The sequence below is a fragment of the Coturnix japonica genome, chromosome 4, assembly GCF_001577835.2.
Source record: "Coturnix japonica isolate 7356 chromosome 4, Coturnix japonica 2.1, whole genome shotgun sequence".
Taxonomy (NCBI): domain Eukaryota; kingdom Metazoa; phylum Chordata; class Aves; order Galliformes; family Phasianidae; genus Coturnix; species Coturnix japonica.
In genome coordinates, this window is record NC_029519.1 from 3,285,429 (window position 1) to 3,304,064 (window position 18,636).

The 18,636-nt window shown below is 43.3% G+C and overlaps 1 protein-coding gene across 4 annotated transcripts in view; it reads left to right on the forward strand.

Moving 5' to 3' along the window:
* Window positions 1-18,372, forward strand: part of DOCK11 (dedicator of cytokinesis 11) — a 67,039-nt gene extending 48,667 nt beyond the window's left edge. For 3 of the 4 annotated variants that reach the window (XM_015860400.2, XM_015860401.2, XM_015860402.2), the window contains exons 41-53: window positions 3,610-3,792; window positions 4,494-4,607; window positions 6,002-6,217; window positions 6,299-6,356; window positions 7,806-7,912; window positions 8,892-9,014; window positions 9,651-9,764; window positions 11,116-11,262; window positions 11,876-12,086; window positions 12,406-12,596; window positions 13,224-13,324; window positions 14,637-14,775; window positions 17,411-18,372. In XM_015860400.2, the coding sequence (XP_015715886.1) occupies window positions 3,610-3,792; window positions 4,494-4,607; window positions 6,002-6,217; window positions 6,299-6,356; window positions 7,806-7,912; window positions 8,892-9,014; window positions 9,651-9,764; window positions 11,116-11,262; window positions 11,876-12,086; window positions 12,406-12,596; window positions 13,224-13,324; window positions 14,637-14,775; window positions 17,411-17,533 (1,827 nt within the window). In that variant the 3' untranslated portion in view covers window positions 17,534-18,372. Of the gene's footprint in view, window positions 1-3,609; window positions 3,793-4,493; window positions 4,608-6,001; window positions 6,218-6,298; window positions 6,357-7,805; window positions 7,913-8,891; window positions 9,015-9,650; window positions 9,765-11,115; window positions 11,263-11,875; window positions 12,087-12,405; window positions 12,597-13,223; window positions 13,325-14,636; window positions 14,776-17,302; window positions 17,316-17,410 lie in introns of all 4 variants that reach the window. The other variant, XM_015860404.2, reaches the window with a different exon arrangement.
* Window positions 18,373-18,636: the final 264 nt, after the last annotated feature.

Consider the following 18,636-nt stretch of genomic DNA (forward strand, 5'->3'; position numbering starts at 1 on the left):
GGTTTTCCACAAGGCTCCTTACATCCTCCCACATTGGCAGCTGGCACCAGCAGGAATCACTGCATTTTTCTGCAGGGTCTAATTTGTGATTATTGCCCTGTGTCTGTCAAGTTTTCTGTTTGACCATGGTCTACATAGCCTTAAAATACAGCCTGCTGCAGATCTACACACAGCCCACATGGACACAGTCTACCTGCTCCTCTCTCTCCTTAATTGGCTCAAACTTTGTTTAGCCATTAAAAAAAAAAAAGAAAGAAAGAAAGAAAAAGAAAAAAGAAAAAGAAATTCTGCCTGTAGCAAATAATAGATCTTCCTTGCCTTCTTGGCAAATTCTCTATTTCAGTTTGCAGCCAAATCTACACACCTGTTCCATCTGATATCACCATCAGCCTTCACAGCCTGGAGCTCTGTGAGGGTTACATGATCTCTTTCCAAAAGCAATGGCAGCAGTGCAGGCTGCACTCTGGGCTGCTGCAAGGATGGAGGTCCGGGTGTTTCCTTGGGTTTCTGCCAGCTCAAACCCACAATGAATATGGTATTTAGGGTGGTGACTCACTGGCCTGGGCTGCCCAGAGCTGGGGGTGCCCCATTGCTGGAGGTGCTCAAGGCCAGTTAGGGTGGGGGGCACCCAGCCCACAGCAGGTGTTGGGGTTGGGGTTGGATGGCCTTTATGGAACCTTCCAACACAAACCAGTCTATGATTCTGCCATTCTATGATTTACTGGTCCTGAGATCTGAAAGATTTCTTTCAGTTAATTTCTCACATTTCCCCAATGACAGGACATGGTGTTGCTTCTGTAAAAGCAAGATATGAGCCCAGCAGATGGTATCTATAAGGAAGTGATTTCTTTGCCAACTCCATAACCACATGGGTCCCAAACTTCCTTTTAAGTCCTCTGAAGGGCTTTTCTAAGACACAAAGTGACGATTAAATAACTGGGGGTGAGGGCTGCATTTCACAGCAAGTGCAAGGGTGGTTTGTTTTCCTGCCAGCTTGTTTTGAAACACAAAAATCATGCTGTTTTGTTCGGAGTTGCATATCATGGCTAGCTATAAATTAGTGTTAACTTTGAGAAAGCCAAAATTGTATTATACCTTAGACGCATCTGGAATAGACAATTTCCCTTTTTTTTTTTTTTTTTTTTTTTGGTGGCCTTCTTCAGCCAATAATTACGATGAAAAGAATCCCCCTTTTATCTCGTGTCACGGCAAATGAATGCTGGAGGGAAAAACTGAGAGCTATTTCACTTCCTAATATCTGTCTTAAAAATACCCTTCTTCCTTCACTAAACCTGGTCATTTGCTGAGCAGGAGGCTTTAAAAAAGATATGTCGCAAGAAAGCAAAGAACAAACAAGGTCTATAATTGTTTGCATGTTTGGTTTTGGGTCTAGAATGAATGCTGCTTGCGTGCATGTGTGCTGGGAATTTGGGAAGGGTGCGCTCTCTTTGCTGGCTGTGATAACATGTTGGAGGCATCACCAATTCCAGGCCCTGAAGGAACAGAGCAGCACAGCCTTGCTCTTTTTCTGCAACAGGTGATTGTACCCAACCACATCAAGTCTTGCTTTCTCTCCCTGCTAGTGCAATCTCACAGCAGCAGGCTGGGAATTTCACTGTCTTCTAGGCTGGAAAAGGCAGGAGGGAGCATAAAGCTGTCTGCCCTGCTTTACTGGGGTTTATTATGGCCCCTGGCAGCTGTAACTCAGCAGCTGGCCATAGCTACGGCAAGCGCAAACCCTTCAGGTGCTGCCTGGGTGCCAGGAGTGATAGAATGTGCTCAGGATCAGTCTCCAGCAGGGAGCTGCCTAGGGGTGCAAGCTCACTGTGAACAGGGCACGGGTTCTCCTCTTGGAGAAATGCACAGAGAGAAGACTGGGGCTTGTTCTCCAGCAGGTTCCCAGGCAAAGTTTTTCCCTTTAGCATTGGGTTGGAAGTGTCTGATAAGTCTCTGCAGGCAATCAGTGATTCATGCTGAGAGTCAATGCCTGCCATATTCCCTTGGGTATCCCTGTGCTGCCCATGCACTCCCAATTTCACATCACCTCAGCCAACTCTGGGCTAATCCAAATTCTGAATGTGACCCCATCTCACAATGGGGGAAGGACTGAATTACGACAGGCAGCAGTTACTTAATAGCTCCTTGCTCAAGTGCACACTTGATCCTCTTGGCCCCATTTTATTCACTTCTTTCCTCCCTTTTCTTTTTTCTTTTCTTTTTTTTTTTTTTTTTTCCCTGTAACTATATTCAGCAAGAGGCAGAGATCACCAAGTACTGGAGCAGCGTCTTCACGCTCTTTTAACCTGTGAGGCCCTGTCTAATGGTGGACTGCACCCAATGGAGTACTCTTCCTAGACACAACTCCTTGTTTCCTGCTTTAAAACCTGTTTACCAGCGTGCCATTGTGGTGGCCCCAGAAGTTCAGCTTAGTTTGGAGGGGATCTTTTCTTAATCACATATAGTTAGCATAAAAGATAGAGGGCCAAGGTGACAGCTCCAGACTCTGTCTTGGAGGATGTGAGTGAATACTTTGTCAGTATTTACTGTCATCTCCTATGAGGAGAAGGTGGTAGAACAGAGAATAGTCTTGTAGACCATGCCCAGGATGATATGAACTAAGCAAACCTCTCCCCTGCATGGATAAGACCCGTGGTTATGGCTGTGCTAGGAAATCAGAGTGCCATCCTGCAGTACCCCAGCAGGCTCTGGTGTCACCCCCTGCAGAGGTGCGGAGGCGGCTGCATGTCAGCACCAAACCCTTCCTTCTTCTGCTTCCCTGTGCCCAGCCCAATGAAGTGGGGGTGGAAGGAAGCAGTGTGCAGTGTCCCCTCCCCACCAACCACCACTCCGACCGCAGGTGGATTGGAGCTCCAGCAAGCCCTGCACAAAGGTCTGCAGCTCTAAAATTGGTGTTTGCTTAGGCAACAGTTGTGCTACAAGAGTGTGGGCCATTGGTCTTCCCCTTCCATTGCAAATCCCCAAGCCCTGCTCCCAGCTGAGATGACTCGCACTGCAGTTGGGCTTTGTTCTGCTGCTTCCTGGGGCCAGCTCAGTATGGGGGACCAGGGCATGAGTCACCATGTGTGTTGGGGGCTCTGGGACAAGTGTGTGCCTTGTTTGCATGCTGGAATTCCTGAGAGAAGTCATACTTTTGGGTATTTCTTTCTGGGCTGTGTGGAAGTAGTGCTGCAGGCATCCAAGGATGTGTTTGCCAGCTGGCCCTGTTGGAGGGCTCTGGCAGATATCTCCCACAGCAGTCATTGGTGGGACCTCTCCTCTCTCTCTGACTGCCTATGTTTAAAGCTTTTGTAAGGGCATAAGACAGAATTCTGTCTGTCTGATGTGCTGAGAATCTGCCACTGAACCCAAATGTTGTTTGGGACAGGGATAGATAGACATGCACAAGCACGTCCCCAAAAAGCCTGACAGCTAAGGACGGCAAGGAAATGTGGTTAAAAATGGGCCCTGAATGTATTCCCACAAATCAGTATTGAGCACAGCACTCTGGCAGGAGGTTTTCCAGTGTACCATCCTATGCTCTTGCCCATCTGAGCCCTGTAGTTATAACTTTGTGGTGTATATTTTAATGTTTGCTTGTCTCTTGTGAAGTTTCCCTCAGCGTTTTTCAAGGGAAGGGTGAACATGTGTGCTGCCCTCTGCTACGAGATCCTCAGGTGCTGCACTTCGAAGGTGACCTCCACAAGGAACGAGGCCTCCGCTCTTCTGTATCTGCTGATGAGAAATAACTTTGAGTTCACCAAAAGGAGAACGTTTCTGAGAACGCACCTTCAGGTGAGCAACTGGGGAGAGGAGGGCGGTGGGATGCCTCAGCTGTAGCGTCTATCAATGTAGCTACATCTCAGCTCCTGTCTACAGAGGAGCTTGTCCTTTATTTCTAAAAGGAGAGATCTAATATATGGACAAAAAGCTTCTGGATTTCCTGGCTTTGCCTAATCCCTGTTTTCAGTGATTGGCCCTGAGCCCTTTGAGTGCAATATGGCGCCATTAAGCACTCCATGTTGTTGTTTTTTTGGAATTCCAGCTACAAGACACACCTCTGCTTTGGGTGCTGGCTGGGGTGGGGTGTGAGGGTGGCATAAGAGACACCTTCAGGGCAGGAGGAGGGATTTTGCTGGAGCTGCTTTTGCAGTGTTACTTTTTTGAAGCAAATTTAGGTACCTAGAGGTGCAGATGGACGCTGTCTGGATTGCAGTAAAACAGGGAAGGTGATGATAACTGCAGTACTTACTTCTGCATCAGCATTTGTATTAAGACTGTTAACTCATCAGTTCTGTCAACTTGCTGTTCAGCAAAACATTCTGGCCCTCTGATGAGTGTTTGTGCACAGAAGATCAGACAGTGAAGCCACAACAATGGCCCTTGCTTACACTGTGGGAAAGATACAGTGTTTTATATGAGCTTTTTATGTAACTGTGACAATAAAGCTCTTCTATTGGGCTTGTTTAAATAATGCCCCTTTGCTGTCCCAACAGATAATAATTGCAGTGAGCCAGCTGATAGCAGATGTGGCACTCAGCGGTGGGACGAGGTTTCAGGACTCCTTGCTCATCATTAACAACTTCGCAAACAGTGACAGGCCTATGAAGGTAGGTTGGAGAAGAGAAATCACATCATGTGCTATAGGCCATTAATGCGAGATGGGGGATGCACTCGAGAAAGTCATGTTTAGCGTGAGCTTCATTAGTTCTAACTGTAAAATTTATAAGCCTGCACTGGTAAGTAATATTAATAAAGTCCTCTTTTGTAGACACTGATGGTTGTATTTCTTTGGAAAATAATTGTCTGCCTTTGTGCTGGAATAAACAGCTTCTATCCAATCCGTTGAATAATAAATGATCATTACCATTTGCTCTATTGCACCCAGTATAGCTGCCAATGCTGGATTGAGAAAAGCAGGAGAGGTTTTATCATTCAATGAGCTAAAGGAGTTGGAGCCTCAATTAGGTGCTGAATTGTGATATAACGAAATTCTATTATATATACCTGACAGAACCTCTGTTCCCTTCTGCACACATATGTTGATAGGGGTTTCACTAATCCCCATTTTGCTGATCTTATATTACATCATGCAACCGTTGTTATATCCAGATTATGTTCTTACATAGGGGCAAGAGTACAGGACAGATCTCCCAGTACAGGAGAGATTCCAGGACACTGAAGATGGTGCTGTGCACAGACACAGACATCACTGAGGAGCTGGCATGTGGGCGACGTGAGCCAAGCTCAGCACAGGGAAGAGAAAGATGAGGGGGCATCCAACTGGAGGTTTTAGAGAAGAGGAAGTCAGACTTGTCCCAGAGGTGTAGAGCGACAGGACAAGAGGCAATAGGCACGAGATGCTACAAGGGAAATTCCAACTTTACATAAAGAAAAATGACTTCCCAGAAACATTCCCTTTTTGGAACAGGGACCAAAAAGGATGTTAGATATTTTTCCTTGGAGATTATCAAAACTTGGCTGGACAAGCCTTGATCTAACTCGGTGCTGATCCTGCTCACAGCAGAGGATCAGCTGGAGCCTGTGTTTCTTTAATGCATTCCTGTGGTGAGGATGCCCGTGGGACTTTAGGAATTAAAGAGTGACCACATCAGACACTAACAATCCAGATGGTGAACTCGGTGGAAAATGCTTCAGGAACGGTTTATGGTTCCGTTCTGTGGTGTTTGCATGCAAGGAGCACTTCTGTCCCACCCTCACCCGGATTCTCAGCTTGCAGAAGTACCTGCTGCAGTTCAGCATAGGAATAGCCAATGTCCTGTGCATGCCCAGGTGTAAACACTTCTGATTGCATATTAAATACTGTATGCTGTGTGCGCCCTGAGTTCAACAGGTGAAACTGCAGTCAGTGTTATCTCCTATGCTTTGCTTTTTAGATTGGCAGTAAGTGGAGTTTTGGCTCATGGGTAACAACAGTCACTGAAAAAGCCTGCCACACCTTTTGCCTCTGTGTTTGCTTCTAATTAGATTTGTTTTGTATCAGGCAACTGCTTTTCCTTCGGAAGTCAAAGATTTGACAAAAAGGATCCGTACAGTCCTTATGGCCACTGCCCAAATGAAAGAACATGAAAAGGATCCAGAAATGCTGATAGATCTACAGTACAGCTTAGCTAAATCCTACGCAAGTACCCCAGAGCTACGGAAAACGTGGCTGGACAGTATGGCAAAAATACATGTGAAAAATGGAGACTTCTCGGAGGTAACTCACATAATTAAAAACATGGTGCTTAGCAAGACAGATGTGGAGATGACACTTTAATTTTCCCTTTGTGCTTTGCAGGCAGCCATGTGTTATGTTCACGTAGCAGCCCTTGTTGCAGAGTTTCTGCACAGGAAAAGTAAGTACTTGCTGTTTGAGGCAATGAGGAGATGAATGACAGTTTGATGAATGGTTATTTGTAGGTATCTTCTGAACAAGCTAAAAAGGAAGAAAAAAAACCCTAATGTATTATGGTGTGATGAAGGTATAATATGATGAATATTTTCAAAGAAAGTAATCCGGGTGGTACTGAGATGGTCAGGTCTTCTTAGGTAGTCATGATGGCACTTCACTGAGTAAAATAAGAACCAACACATCACATCTTGGTTTAAATGTTTGGATGTATTTCACACTGGGAAATGTGCTCGTGGGGGAAGCCCATGTTAAAAACCGTCTGCCAGTATGTTCATCAGAAGTGTCACTAGAGTCAATATGGGAAACTATAGGAGAAAGTAGTCAAAATTTAGTCAGAAAATGAGGCGATAGCCTAACTATACAAATGTGTAACCTAACTATACAAATATGTAAAGAGCAACCAGGAAAAAAAAGGGTGTGTTGTGGTTTAATGCAAAACAGGAAGCAGGGACAGACTCACGTGTTCTCAAGTGGCAACACAACAGTTTTGCAGGTTCTATCGTAAATATCAATTCTCCAGTTGATACATTGACCACGTTTCTCATCTCTGTGAGAGGATGTAGTGCTGAAAGGGACTTAGCCTCCCACTGCTTTTAATGTTAGGATGCACAGAAGACAACTGCAGGCATTGCCTTAGCAGGAAGAGTCACTAAGGGCCTTGCTCAGGGGGCTGGAAGTCCCTCCACGTTCTGTACTTTGTGTTGGCTATGTGGGAAGAATCAGAACATGCTTATTTGATACGTATACAAACTTCACATGGCTGCAGAGGGGAAAGTGGTCATTCTTTATGTGTGCACCAGAGGCTGCTGACCACAACCCCCATGTGACACAAACACAAAGGAGAACTTGTTTAAAATAAAAGGAACAAGTCAAAGGGAACATCAAGTGAATACCTTGAATTATTTCTGTCACTGACGCTCTTTACGTATATGTATGTGTAAGGCTGGAATTGGTTCAGTACAGGCTGAACTACTCAAAGCTTTGGGGTGCATCAAGAAGTGTGCATTTTCTGCTAGGGATGCACAACCCAGTCACTTCCTACCCAGCTTTCCAGCATATCATGATCTTCTGTGCAAAAATACACCCTTGTTATTCTCTACTGACTTTCAGTCATTTACAGCCCATTAGGTTGGTCAAAGCTGACTTTGGGTAGCACACTGGAAGATCTGTTGTGCTTGGTGTTAATCACGTATCAGAAAAGACTCCTGTGGCAAATGGCTGGGGAGATTCTGATGTGTTCAGTCCTATTATAGCAAATGAGCAGCAAAAATAGTAGTCAAGTCCTCTGCTCCTTGTAGGACTTCATTATCAATAGACTGCTTCCTTAGCCATTGAAGGAAGATATATTTGAAATAAATTAGTCCATGAATCCGTTTGCCTTTGTCGACTATAGAACTCTTCCCCAGTGGATGCACTGCCTTCAGGAAAATCACTCCTAACATTGACGAAGAAGGTGCAATGAAAGAAGATGGCGGGATGATGGATGTACATTACAGTGAGGTGAGGTCACATAGCACAGAATGCAAGAGTTTTGATAACCAATTAAGATTTAGTTTTAGACTCACATGAGCTGTAACAAATTATAACTGCACACTGAAGTCTGCATAAAAGACTGTTCCGTGGCAGTTTCCCAAGAGAAATCTGCACTGATGGATTTTTTTTGTGTGCAATTCAGATACGTAAATCTGGTATCGCTTTTTGGTTCCTTTGAAAGGCTTTTCTGGCCCTGTGACTGAAAAATCTACACCGCAAACTTTGCTTACCATGTTATGCAAATGCTAACTCTCTCCAGCACAGGACAACACAGCATAGTATTTTCAAGGAGGTACAGAAGGTTAGAAGTCAAGCTCTGCTGAGCAGGAAGTCAACTCAGGTTCCCCTTGAGTTAGGGCTGTGCAGCCATGGCAGCAGAACAGTGAGAAACCAAAGCAGGGCACGGGGGAAGTGAGAAGATCCTCCTGTAAGTAATAAAGACTCACAATTACTTCTGCACCACCCCTGTGCATTGGGTGAGCCATGTGGCTGAGCAAGGTGGCTCTTGAGTGTGCATTCTGCTTGTATGTCCGCTCATCAGTGCTGGGCCTGGGGATCCCCAGCAGCACATCTCACTGCTCTTGTATGTTCCTCAAGTGTGTTTCTTAGACGTGTACCCCCCTGTTCCAACACTGTCACCTCCATATCCTCCCAAAACTTTGACATGTTCTTAGGAGGTACCTAAATAACCAAGGGATACTTGCTTACTATTGTGCAAATGAGTTATTAAGAATTAAGCTTTTTAAAAATAGGGTGGTTTTCTTTTTTTTCCATTCGAAACTTACAGAATACCTTTGAAAAGGCCAGGAACACACAGTGCTCAAACTTCTGTAGCTCTGGCCACAACAGTGGAACTTAGTAAATTATCTGAAGCTCAAACTGATTGATCTTCTTTTCAAATTGATTGATCTTCTTTTTGACATCACCCGTTTGGTTGCTCTTGTAGGAAGTCCTAGTGGAGCTGCTGGAGCAATGTGTGGATGGTCTGTGGAAAGCAGAGCGTTACGAAAGTATTTCTGAAGTTTCCAAACTGATCATTCCTATTTATGAAAAGCGGCGTGAATTTGAGGTATGTGTTTTGAACTCATTGGTGTGTGTCGGGTCATTTCACAGGTTGCTAGGAGCAAAGTGAGGTGCTTGTATTTCTGATGTTGGATTAATGGGATGGTGTCAATGTAGCACACGCTGTGCTTCAGTGCTGGTCATTAAACAAGTTAGTGAAAGATAATGCAGTGAAAGGAGTTAAAGCTTTGCTCCTTCCCAGCACCTGGTGTGATCTGTGCTCTGGTAAGGTTCTGCTGCTGAACAGTGCTTCCCTTTCCCTCCCTCTCCCATGACCTATCCACATCAGGACCGCATCCAAATCTGCAGCTGAAGTTTGGAGAAGTCTTGATCTATTTTTTTTTCATCATAAAACTGGTTTTAATTAGGAAAAAAAAAAAAGAGAAGAAGAGCACTGATGAAAATACTGCAAGCTTCTCTACCCTTAAAGGCTTAGTCAGGGAACGTGCTGAGACTGTATCTCCAGTCTTCTCTCTGGGGACAGCAGTTTTATTACAGCTTGTAGTATTTTTCAGGCCTGAAGCCTGAAATTCTGGTTTGAATCCTCCAGAGGATTGTGTTCAGATATTTCAGTAGCTTCCAACATTAGTTAGAATTTCCTACTTGAAGTTCTGCTTTAAAAACATCAAATTTTGCTTTCCAGAAACTTACTCAACTGTACAGAACACTTCATGGGGCATATGCTAAGATACTGGAGGTGATGCACACAAGGAAGAGGCTTCTTGGAACCTTTTTCAGAGTGGCATTTTATGGACAAGTGAGTATAGGCACAGGCTCACCAGCTACTGCTCACCTGGCGTGCTGCCCCATTCAGCTGCTTCTCAGGCAGGTCTTAAGCTGAAAAGCCTTATAGCACCACAGCATGGGCTGCTGCCTTTAGGGTACCTTCCAACCCAAGCCATTCTGTGATTCTAAGTAGCTGGAAAAACTAAGATCTAATGCTCAGAGTCTCAAGGAGTGTGATCTTGTCACATCTTCTGAGCCTGAAGGCAGTTTTTCCAAAGACTCTAGTGCAGTGTGTTACATCTCATCTCCCACATGTGTTTGGATGTTCTTCTTCAATTTGTGGACCCATAACTCTGGGGGAAATGCTGATCACCTCTCTAAAAAATGCTATGTAAATGGCACTAGCCCTGACTTTCCCCATTCCTTCTTTTAGAGCAATTGATGAGTACCCCTGAAACCATCCTGGGTTTGTACCTTTGAACACCACTGTCACTTGAAACACAATATAGCTGATCACTGAATTCTGCTGCAGCAAACATTTGGCTCCAGACTTTGTACTCTTGATATGTGAAACAGATTAAACTGCTAATTTGGTTTTCTAAAATCTACAGAAATATCTGGGTTAAATTACACAAGCTGGCATCATTCTGACAACCAATACTTGATCAAGTTTTGTGCTTTACACCTTTGCCAGCTTTATTTTATCAGCTGCATGGAGATCCTTTTAGCAGCCTGTCACGACTCCTGACCGAAGCAGCTTGACGAAGCATGAGGCTTTCCCACTGTTTCCGTTACAGGAAGGACTGGTGATGCAAGCACAATCTTTGCTGCAAGTTTTTCTCTACTTACCACAAATATTCAGAGTTCCACTTCCCTGAATACAAGAGAAATCAAAGCAGCGGAAGCACGTTTCTTCATTTATTGCTTGGAGTCCCCATTGGCTTACACAAAACCCTCTTGTTTCCACATTTCACATGGCTCTGCTTTCAGGCCTTAGAAAACTTTGTTTTTCTACTTGTTCTGTATGTTTTGTTTTTGTGCTTTTTGTCCTAGTTGCCTCTTTCCAACCTTTCTCAAAGACAACCTCTGGCCAAACCCCTCTGCCACACTGTTTGGATTTCTTGTTAGTCATACTCAGGCCTTTGTGCTTAATGATGATGTGTTTGTGTTGGTCGAGGATAAAATTTCTTTACACAGTATTTGAAAGAATCTGTTAGACAGACCACACAGAGTCTTTGTGCCAACCGTAGCCTTGTAAGCCTCACTGACATTCTGAACTGTTAGTAGGAGGTTGCTTTCGAACCTGAAATCAAATCTGAAAGAATGTTTTCCAAGCAAAGAAACTCATCTATTCCTCACGACTTGTTTGTGGTTAATGCTAGACGTTCTTTGAAGAAGAAGATGGGAAGGAATATATCTACAAAGAGCCGAAGCTGACAGGCCTTTCCGAGATCTCCTTCAGACTTCTTAAACTTTATGGAGAAAAATTTGGGTCGGAAACTGTAAAAATTATCCAGGATTCTAATAAGGTAAAATTAAACTGCGTAAACAAGCGAGTGAAATGCAGTGAACATCATGGCTGCATAGCAGATGAGTGTGACATAAATATTATTCTCTAGGGTCTGTGATTACGTTGGGCATAGAATATCTACCTGTTCATGCTCACTGCAAAGGGCTGTACACTCCCTTGGGTTGCAACTATGGATTCATCTGTGTTACTAAAGGCGATACTGGAGACCTCAAAGGTTTTGTGCAAGCCTGCAGATTTGCATGCTATAGCACAGTGCTGCACGAGAGGTAGCTCGTGGCCTGGAACCAACATGGTTGTATTAGATAGCCTGAGTAACGTGAATGTTGCTGCATTGATGGATAGCATGACATGGCTGCTCCTTCCAGGTACACCTTTTTCAACACCAGATGAGGTATTTTTCGTGCTGCAGCCTCACAGCCTCTTGTGTCTGCTAGCTCACAGTCTAGCCAACCCTGCTGAGGTCAAAGGGGGTGCTTGATGTGTCATTCACATACATGCAATGGGGCTGGGACAGGAGGGAATCAGTGTGTTCATCAGGTCCCAGGAGATAAATTAAGCAATTGTAATTACTAACCTTTGTTTTCCTAGTGTCTAACTCTCTTGTTTCACAGGTCAACATTAAGGACCTTGACCCCAAGTACGCTCATATTCAAGTGACTTACGTGAAGCCCTATTTTGAAGACAAAGAAATTTCTGAAAGGAAGACTGAATTTGAAAGGAATCATAATATCAACAGATTTGTATTTGAGACTCCTTACACTTTATCTGGAAAAAAGCACGGCAGTGTGGAAGAACAGTGCAAAAAAAGGACCATTCTAACCAGTAAGTTAAAGCATCTGAACATGAGGCAATAGGTACCAGAAACTAATTATAGACTTATTTTAGCTCATAAAAATGTCCTAAGAGAGTCAGAAATTCTCTCCAATGCTTAATCAGAATTGTAGTATAATTATGTGGTTGGGAGGGGGAATTTATCTTACACTTCTATGGGCAAATTTTTATAAATGCATAAATGATGCTGTTAATTTAGAGCTTTGTTTGGGATTTCACTCACACCGAGTAAAACAAGGATCTGTCTGTATGTACTTCTGTTTACTGAACAGCCTTTCAATCCATAAACTTCCTTTGCTGTTTCTGTCAGCTTCGAACTCCTTTCCATACGTAAAGAAGAGAATTCCAGTCAATTACGAGCATCAGGTTAACTTAAAACCAATTGATGTTGCAACTGATGAAATAAAAGACAAGACAGCAGAGCTGCAAAAGCTCTGCTCTGCCGCTGAGGTTGACATGATCCAGCTGCAGCTCAAATTGCAAGGCTGTGTTTCTGTGCAGGTAAGACTTGACAGCTCTCGGGAATTACACTGACAGACACATTTCAGAGAGTCATCTTTTCACAGCGTGACTCATTTGCTTTCCATAAATGATTAACTGCCTAGTTTGCAGCCATCAGCCATCAGCCTGCCACTTACACCAATGAGTAGCTCGAGACAATAAGCATTTTGTCCAGTGGTGTTTGCAGTGCTAAGTTAACTTTACATTACAACATTAACTGGCCTTGGAAGTGTGTTGAAATATACTTGATTCTTTAAGATTGCACTGGTAAATATCAGGCAGAAATAACCTCTCTGTGAACCTGACTTTTTTCCAGCCGGATACATGGCTTTAAGACTCAGACCATACTGCTTGCCAAGCAGAAGTGTGAGGAAAGTATGAGGAAACAGACTCCCTTCCTTCTCTCTATCTCCATTTATCTTTTGGGCTTTCAAAACCTAGATAGAAAAACTAATAGTCAAATTTAGAGACTTCTGCTTGCGCTGGTGATACTAGTAGTGCAGAGCTGGTGGCATTCAAATAACATGATAATGGTTTTCAAGTCTTAAAAAATGGTTCTAACCTTCTGAAATGCCCTTAGTGACTCAAAGCTGTGGCATAAATGACTTTTTACTTCTTTGGTTCCAGGTTAACGCTGGTCCCTTGGCCTATGCCAGGGCTTTCCTAAGTGACAGCCAGTCCAGCAAATATCCTGCTAAGAAGGTGAATGAGTTGAAAGAAATGTTCAGGTAGGATTTCTAATGTATTAAAAAATGCTATTATTTTTCAGGTGTGCTTTTGCATGTCCCCAAAATCAGCAGATGCTGCATGCTCAGGAGTTTCTTACAAAGATCTGTGCGTCACAAGCTGCTCAGACACAGGGAAAAAAGCCAATATAACAATATATGTCAGGTCTTAGGGTTGCGATTTCCATGCTTGAATGCCTTATCCAATTATTTGCATCGGTATCTGAGGTGGTAGTGTGAAGAAAGAGTGTTTGAAAACCAGAGGCCTGGTAGTCGTGTTCAGGGCCCTTTCATATTGTGCATTGTTTTCCCATCTTTCCAAAGGGATTTTTAACTACATAATGATGGAGTGTTTTGAAACAAATCCCTTTCTAGTTTGTGGGGAACCATCATTCTTGATTCTGTCTCTAATTTTGGACAATACACGACTTGCACATGCATTTTTCTATCTCTCTCCAGCCCTTCACAGTAGGTGCTTTGAACATGGCCTTTTACCATTTAATTTACTGCTTGGGGCTGGTGATTCCCATTTTACCCACTGGTAACTTATGAACAGAGCAGCATTTCGGTCAATCCTGTTTACCTTCATCAAGTGACCAAGCAAACCGTGGAATGAATCAGTAAATAATCTCTGCAAATCTGCCATGCATGGCTGCAGAGCAGAGGTAATGTTTTTCTTTACTTTCCAACCCTGCTCTGCAGCCAGAAAGAGAAACCAAACAAAATCTGTTTCTCACACACATACACACACACACACAAAACATCCTGGAAAATCCCAGAAATGCTTGTGTTTTTGTTATAGCCTCAGTTAAAACAATTAATTAATTGATTAAAAGGAGAATTATGCATGTGAAATGAAGAAAATGAGTAACCATGAAATGAGTAGCTGTGAAAACAGTATTAGAGCTCCACGTGATCTGAATTTCTTCCTGGAGGGTGTGCCTGCTGTTAGCAATTTGACCTCAGATGGACCAAACCATGCGCACCTGACCATGGCCTTCCTCTGTTTGTGACCCCACTGGCAGCTGGTTGGGCTCCCCTGGGATCTGCTTGCTGTGTGTGATGCACAGGCTCTGGAGAAGGTCAGAGACCAATGTGTTGGACTGCAGGTGTGTGCCCCATTTAGTGCCTATGTAGATTCCAAGGAGCTCCTTCAGAAAGCACAGTCCTGCGTTGCAGTCCTTCCCCATTCCCTGATCCACTGTGCTCAGGATGGTCCTTGAAAGTGACTTGGAGAAACAGGAAGATGTGGTTGTCTGCTTCAGTAGAGGACTGGAAAATGGTCATGCCTAAAGTTCATTCTTTTCCTCCCCAGGAAGTTTATACAAGCCTGTGGAATTGCTCTGGAGCTCAATGAGAGACTCATTAAGGAGGATCAGGTTGAGTACCACGAGGGACTAAAATCAAACTTTCGGGATATGGTGAAAGAGCTTTCGGACATCATCCATGAACAGGCATGTACTGCATGTCAGGAGCCCACAGAAGTGGTTCTCTGTGCTTGAAAACTAGCTAATGCTGAAAACTCACTGAAAACTAATAGGAAACAGCTCATGTTATCAATGACATGATTGGTTTTCCATTCCATCTTAGCTGCGTGAACAGCAATAAGCAAGGGTAACAGAGCTCTGGAACAGAGGTTATAGAGACTTCTTCTCTGGAGATATTCAAGACCCACCTGGATACTTTCCCATACAACCTGCTCTGGGGAACCTGCTATAGCAGGGGCTTGGACTCAATAATGCCCATTCCAACCCCCACAATCCTCTCATTCTGTGCCAGAAAGTCTCATCCTGGTGCTGGTATGAAGTCTGGAGTCTTCAGTGACTCGTGTCATTGGTTTCCTGGTCGTCAGAATTCTTGTGCCATGTTTGGCTTCATGTTTTCTACGTTGCAGGAAAGCTGTGATAAGTCACAGATTGAAATTCTCTGCCCAAATTTCCATTACCTCAATTCTCTCCTGCTTTCCCTTTGTTATTTTTATTCCCTTTAAAGGATACTTTCTTTGAACACTGACTGAATACCATCCATCTGCACACACTGTGGAGATATTTGTGCTGCCTTCCATCATCTGTTTCAATGTTCTTTTGGGTCTTTCTAGGAAAACACAAATGGAAAGTAGCATCAGAGAGGTGCACACCTTCCTACTATTGTGCTGTGAAATACAATGAGAACTCTCTGAAGTAGCATCTGCTTTCCTATTTTGCCTTCTTTATGACCAAAAGAAAGCTTACGGTAGTCAAATGGCAGCAAGCATGTGAGACGAGCAGTGCTGACTGTGTTGTGATTCATAGGTCTTGAAAGTTAGGAGAGAGTTTCCAAAATCTCCTGCTGATGTAATGTCTTTTGTCTTCTTATGGCTTCGATAATATACAGCTAAACTTCATTTATTTGCCTTTAATGCAACAATCCCGTGTGTGACAGTTAATTAAAACTACAGCAGTCCCTGAAAACAGGTAAATCCCACAGTAATTGGAGCAGTTGTTCAAAGGAACACAAAGAGTAACCAAAGTGCACTGGGCTGCTTTTTCTAAGTGAGACTTATGCACAGTAAAACTATGCTCAAAGGCTTAAAAGTTAAAAAGGACCATACCATTTCAGGGGAACAGAATGTAGAGTGTCATGATGGGGCTGAATTTTATTGTAGAGATATAAAACAGGATGTGTTTGTGAACAGGTGACTGCTGTGTCCCCTCTGTGTTGGATTTCCCTGCTATTCCACTCAGGACCACCTTTCTCTTAGTGGTCACTTCCTTTAGCCCGCTCATTTTTTTTCACATGCATGGCCTCCCTTGTTGACTTCGCTGCTGAATTTTGTTGAGAGCTGTTTGTTATAGGAGTCGCCACCTGCTTACTCGGTGCTGTTTGCAAATGCATTCCTCCAGGACATCTGATTTGCATGCAGCTGCTGGAACTTCTGTGGTTTCTGAATTCTGCAATAGTCAAATGGGAAACAAATCACTCAGTTCTGCGCTGTGGCAGCACTACAGTTAAAATTACCCTGGAACAAAGAAGTACCATTATAGCATGCCCAATGTTTTTTACATATTTACAAATGCAGTCCTGTTCTCTGATTAATGTGCAGAATAGTGCAGCAACTGAAATGTCAAGGTGATTTGCTCATTTGGAAGGGTATATTTTTACTTTCTTCTGTGGGTCTGTAGTATTTTGTGTTAAAATATGGTGATTACAAGCACTGTTCTTAATAGCAGCTCTTACAAGACGTAGATAACCGCTGACCTGAACTTTGTACTGCCATCAAACGAGCTCAATGTCTGACAGTCTAAAACAGCAAAACATGCGTTCCTCTCCTGCAAAGTTAGTCAGTTAAACATGAAGGTACATCATATTCATTGAGGGTTCTCATTACAAACAACAGGTCCTTCCCTAATTGTGTTCAGTGCCACAAAGCACAGGCAGCGCACTTAGTGAAGGTGATGGGGCGGAAGGGTCAGTCTGTGACCATCCTACTGATATTTTAATTAATGGAAACATGAAAACAACTGATAAGCTGCAACCAGATGGGCACAAGAAGCCTCCGAGTGGCTGAACACTGGGTGTCCAGAAGCTGTCGCTGATGGCCCATCATCTTGGTTTGCTGAATGTAAATTCAGACAAACTGTGATGAATCACGGGGTAAAAACACACTCAGCTCTAGGACATCTCTACTGTTGCGCTAAGATTCAATGCTGTAAGGCGTCCTTCAGGTTAGAGAGTGCAGAGTCTTGCCACGTGGCACAGATGTAGTGGTGTTTGCTGCACTTAGCTGCATATATCCCCCATGCTAAGTATTTAGATCTGATTTTTATTGACACTAGACATAATTTAAAAGTTTTGTAGGAGAAAATTGTTTCTTTCCTAGACTGGATAGTCATAACCAAAGGCTATCTGGTAATGTATAGAAGGGTGTATAAATCTGAATGCCACAGAAATCGCTAAATCACTGTTCTTTCTCATTTTTGTTATGCTGCCTTTGTGAAACAGCTCTGAAGACAAGGTTGGATATCTCTTTTCCCATACCTTTTTAAACAACATTCTTACAGTAACAAACTGAAACCTATAGTGAGCTTGTTGCTGTTCTGTTCTGTCTAGATGTACCACGAAGACCCGATGCATTCGCCGTGGATGCACGACTCCTTGCACGTCTTCTGCGCCATCAGCGGCACATCCAGCAATGGAAGCTACTGCTCACTCAGACCCACTGCTGAAATATAAACGTGTTGGTGACATTGTACAGAGCTTTCTCAGGAATATTTGGAACTGTCTAAAGGATTTTTTTAAATCCACCATGAGCAGTGGTTTGGTTTTTTCCTCCCCCTTGAGTTTACCGTGCTTTCAGACAGGGTTCTTGCTGCTTCTGCTGAGCGACATGGAAAGTGCCTGGACATTGCACCACTGTGCTTCTTTTTTACCTCTTCTTTTTTCTTTTAAAGCTAAGTCTATAACCGGACATGGAAAGGCAGTTACCCAAGTATGCATTGAACTGCAGAACAAGGAATTGAAACGATAATGGTACTGTGTAAAGTTGTACAATGGGATATAATAAAATGTAAAACTACTCTGTAAATAGAAGGAGCATAGAGTATATAGACATTAGCACTGTATAATATTTGCTGCTAAAAGCTTTTGGGGGTGGTGGGGAGGGAAGTGGGAAGGAGAAACTGTAGTCACTGTAAGAAATCTTCCCCTTCTAGAAAGGGACCTGGGGCCCAGATGTCCCCAGTTGCACTCTCACAATAAGAGTAAAGTCAACCCTGGTCTGGAATAGCTAAAACTTCATTAAGAAATGATAATTGTTGTGCATCCTCTGGGCAGGTGGTTGTAAAGTAGCCTCCACAATGGCTGGATTTTGTCTATCTGGTTTAAATTCTGGCTAACCTTTTCACATCTACAAAAGGATGGATTGTAGCCACTAAGGACAACCCAAGAGCTTTGTCATTTGATAGTAGTTTATCCTCTTTATCATTCATGGTCTCACACAAATATAAACTCTGAGGACACCTGAAAGTGGGTTGGGAATTACAACATTCCAATAAAATTATTGTTATCTGTGAGATGTGTAGTTTAACAGAGTTCATTGAAATGAAATAGCTCAGACCTGACTGGTGTTAACATCACATGACGTGCATGATCCCTCCCATGGAGCAAACTTCGTTTCTGAAAACATGTTATTTTTGTCCAACAGGTGTTGGACAAAATATATTCACCATCATTCTGTTACTGCTTTTTACCCACCCCACAGCTTTGATACATTGGCTCTGTCTCCGTAGGGAAGGAGAAAACATATTAAGAATTCTTTTATCCAATAACATTTTTGA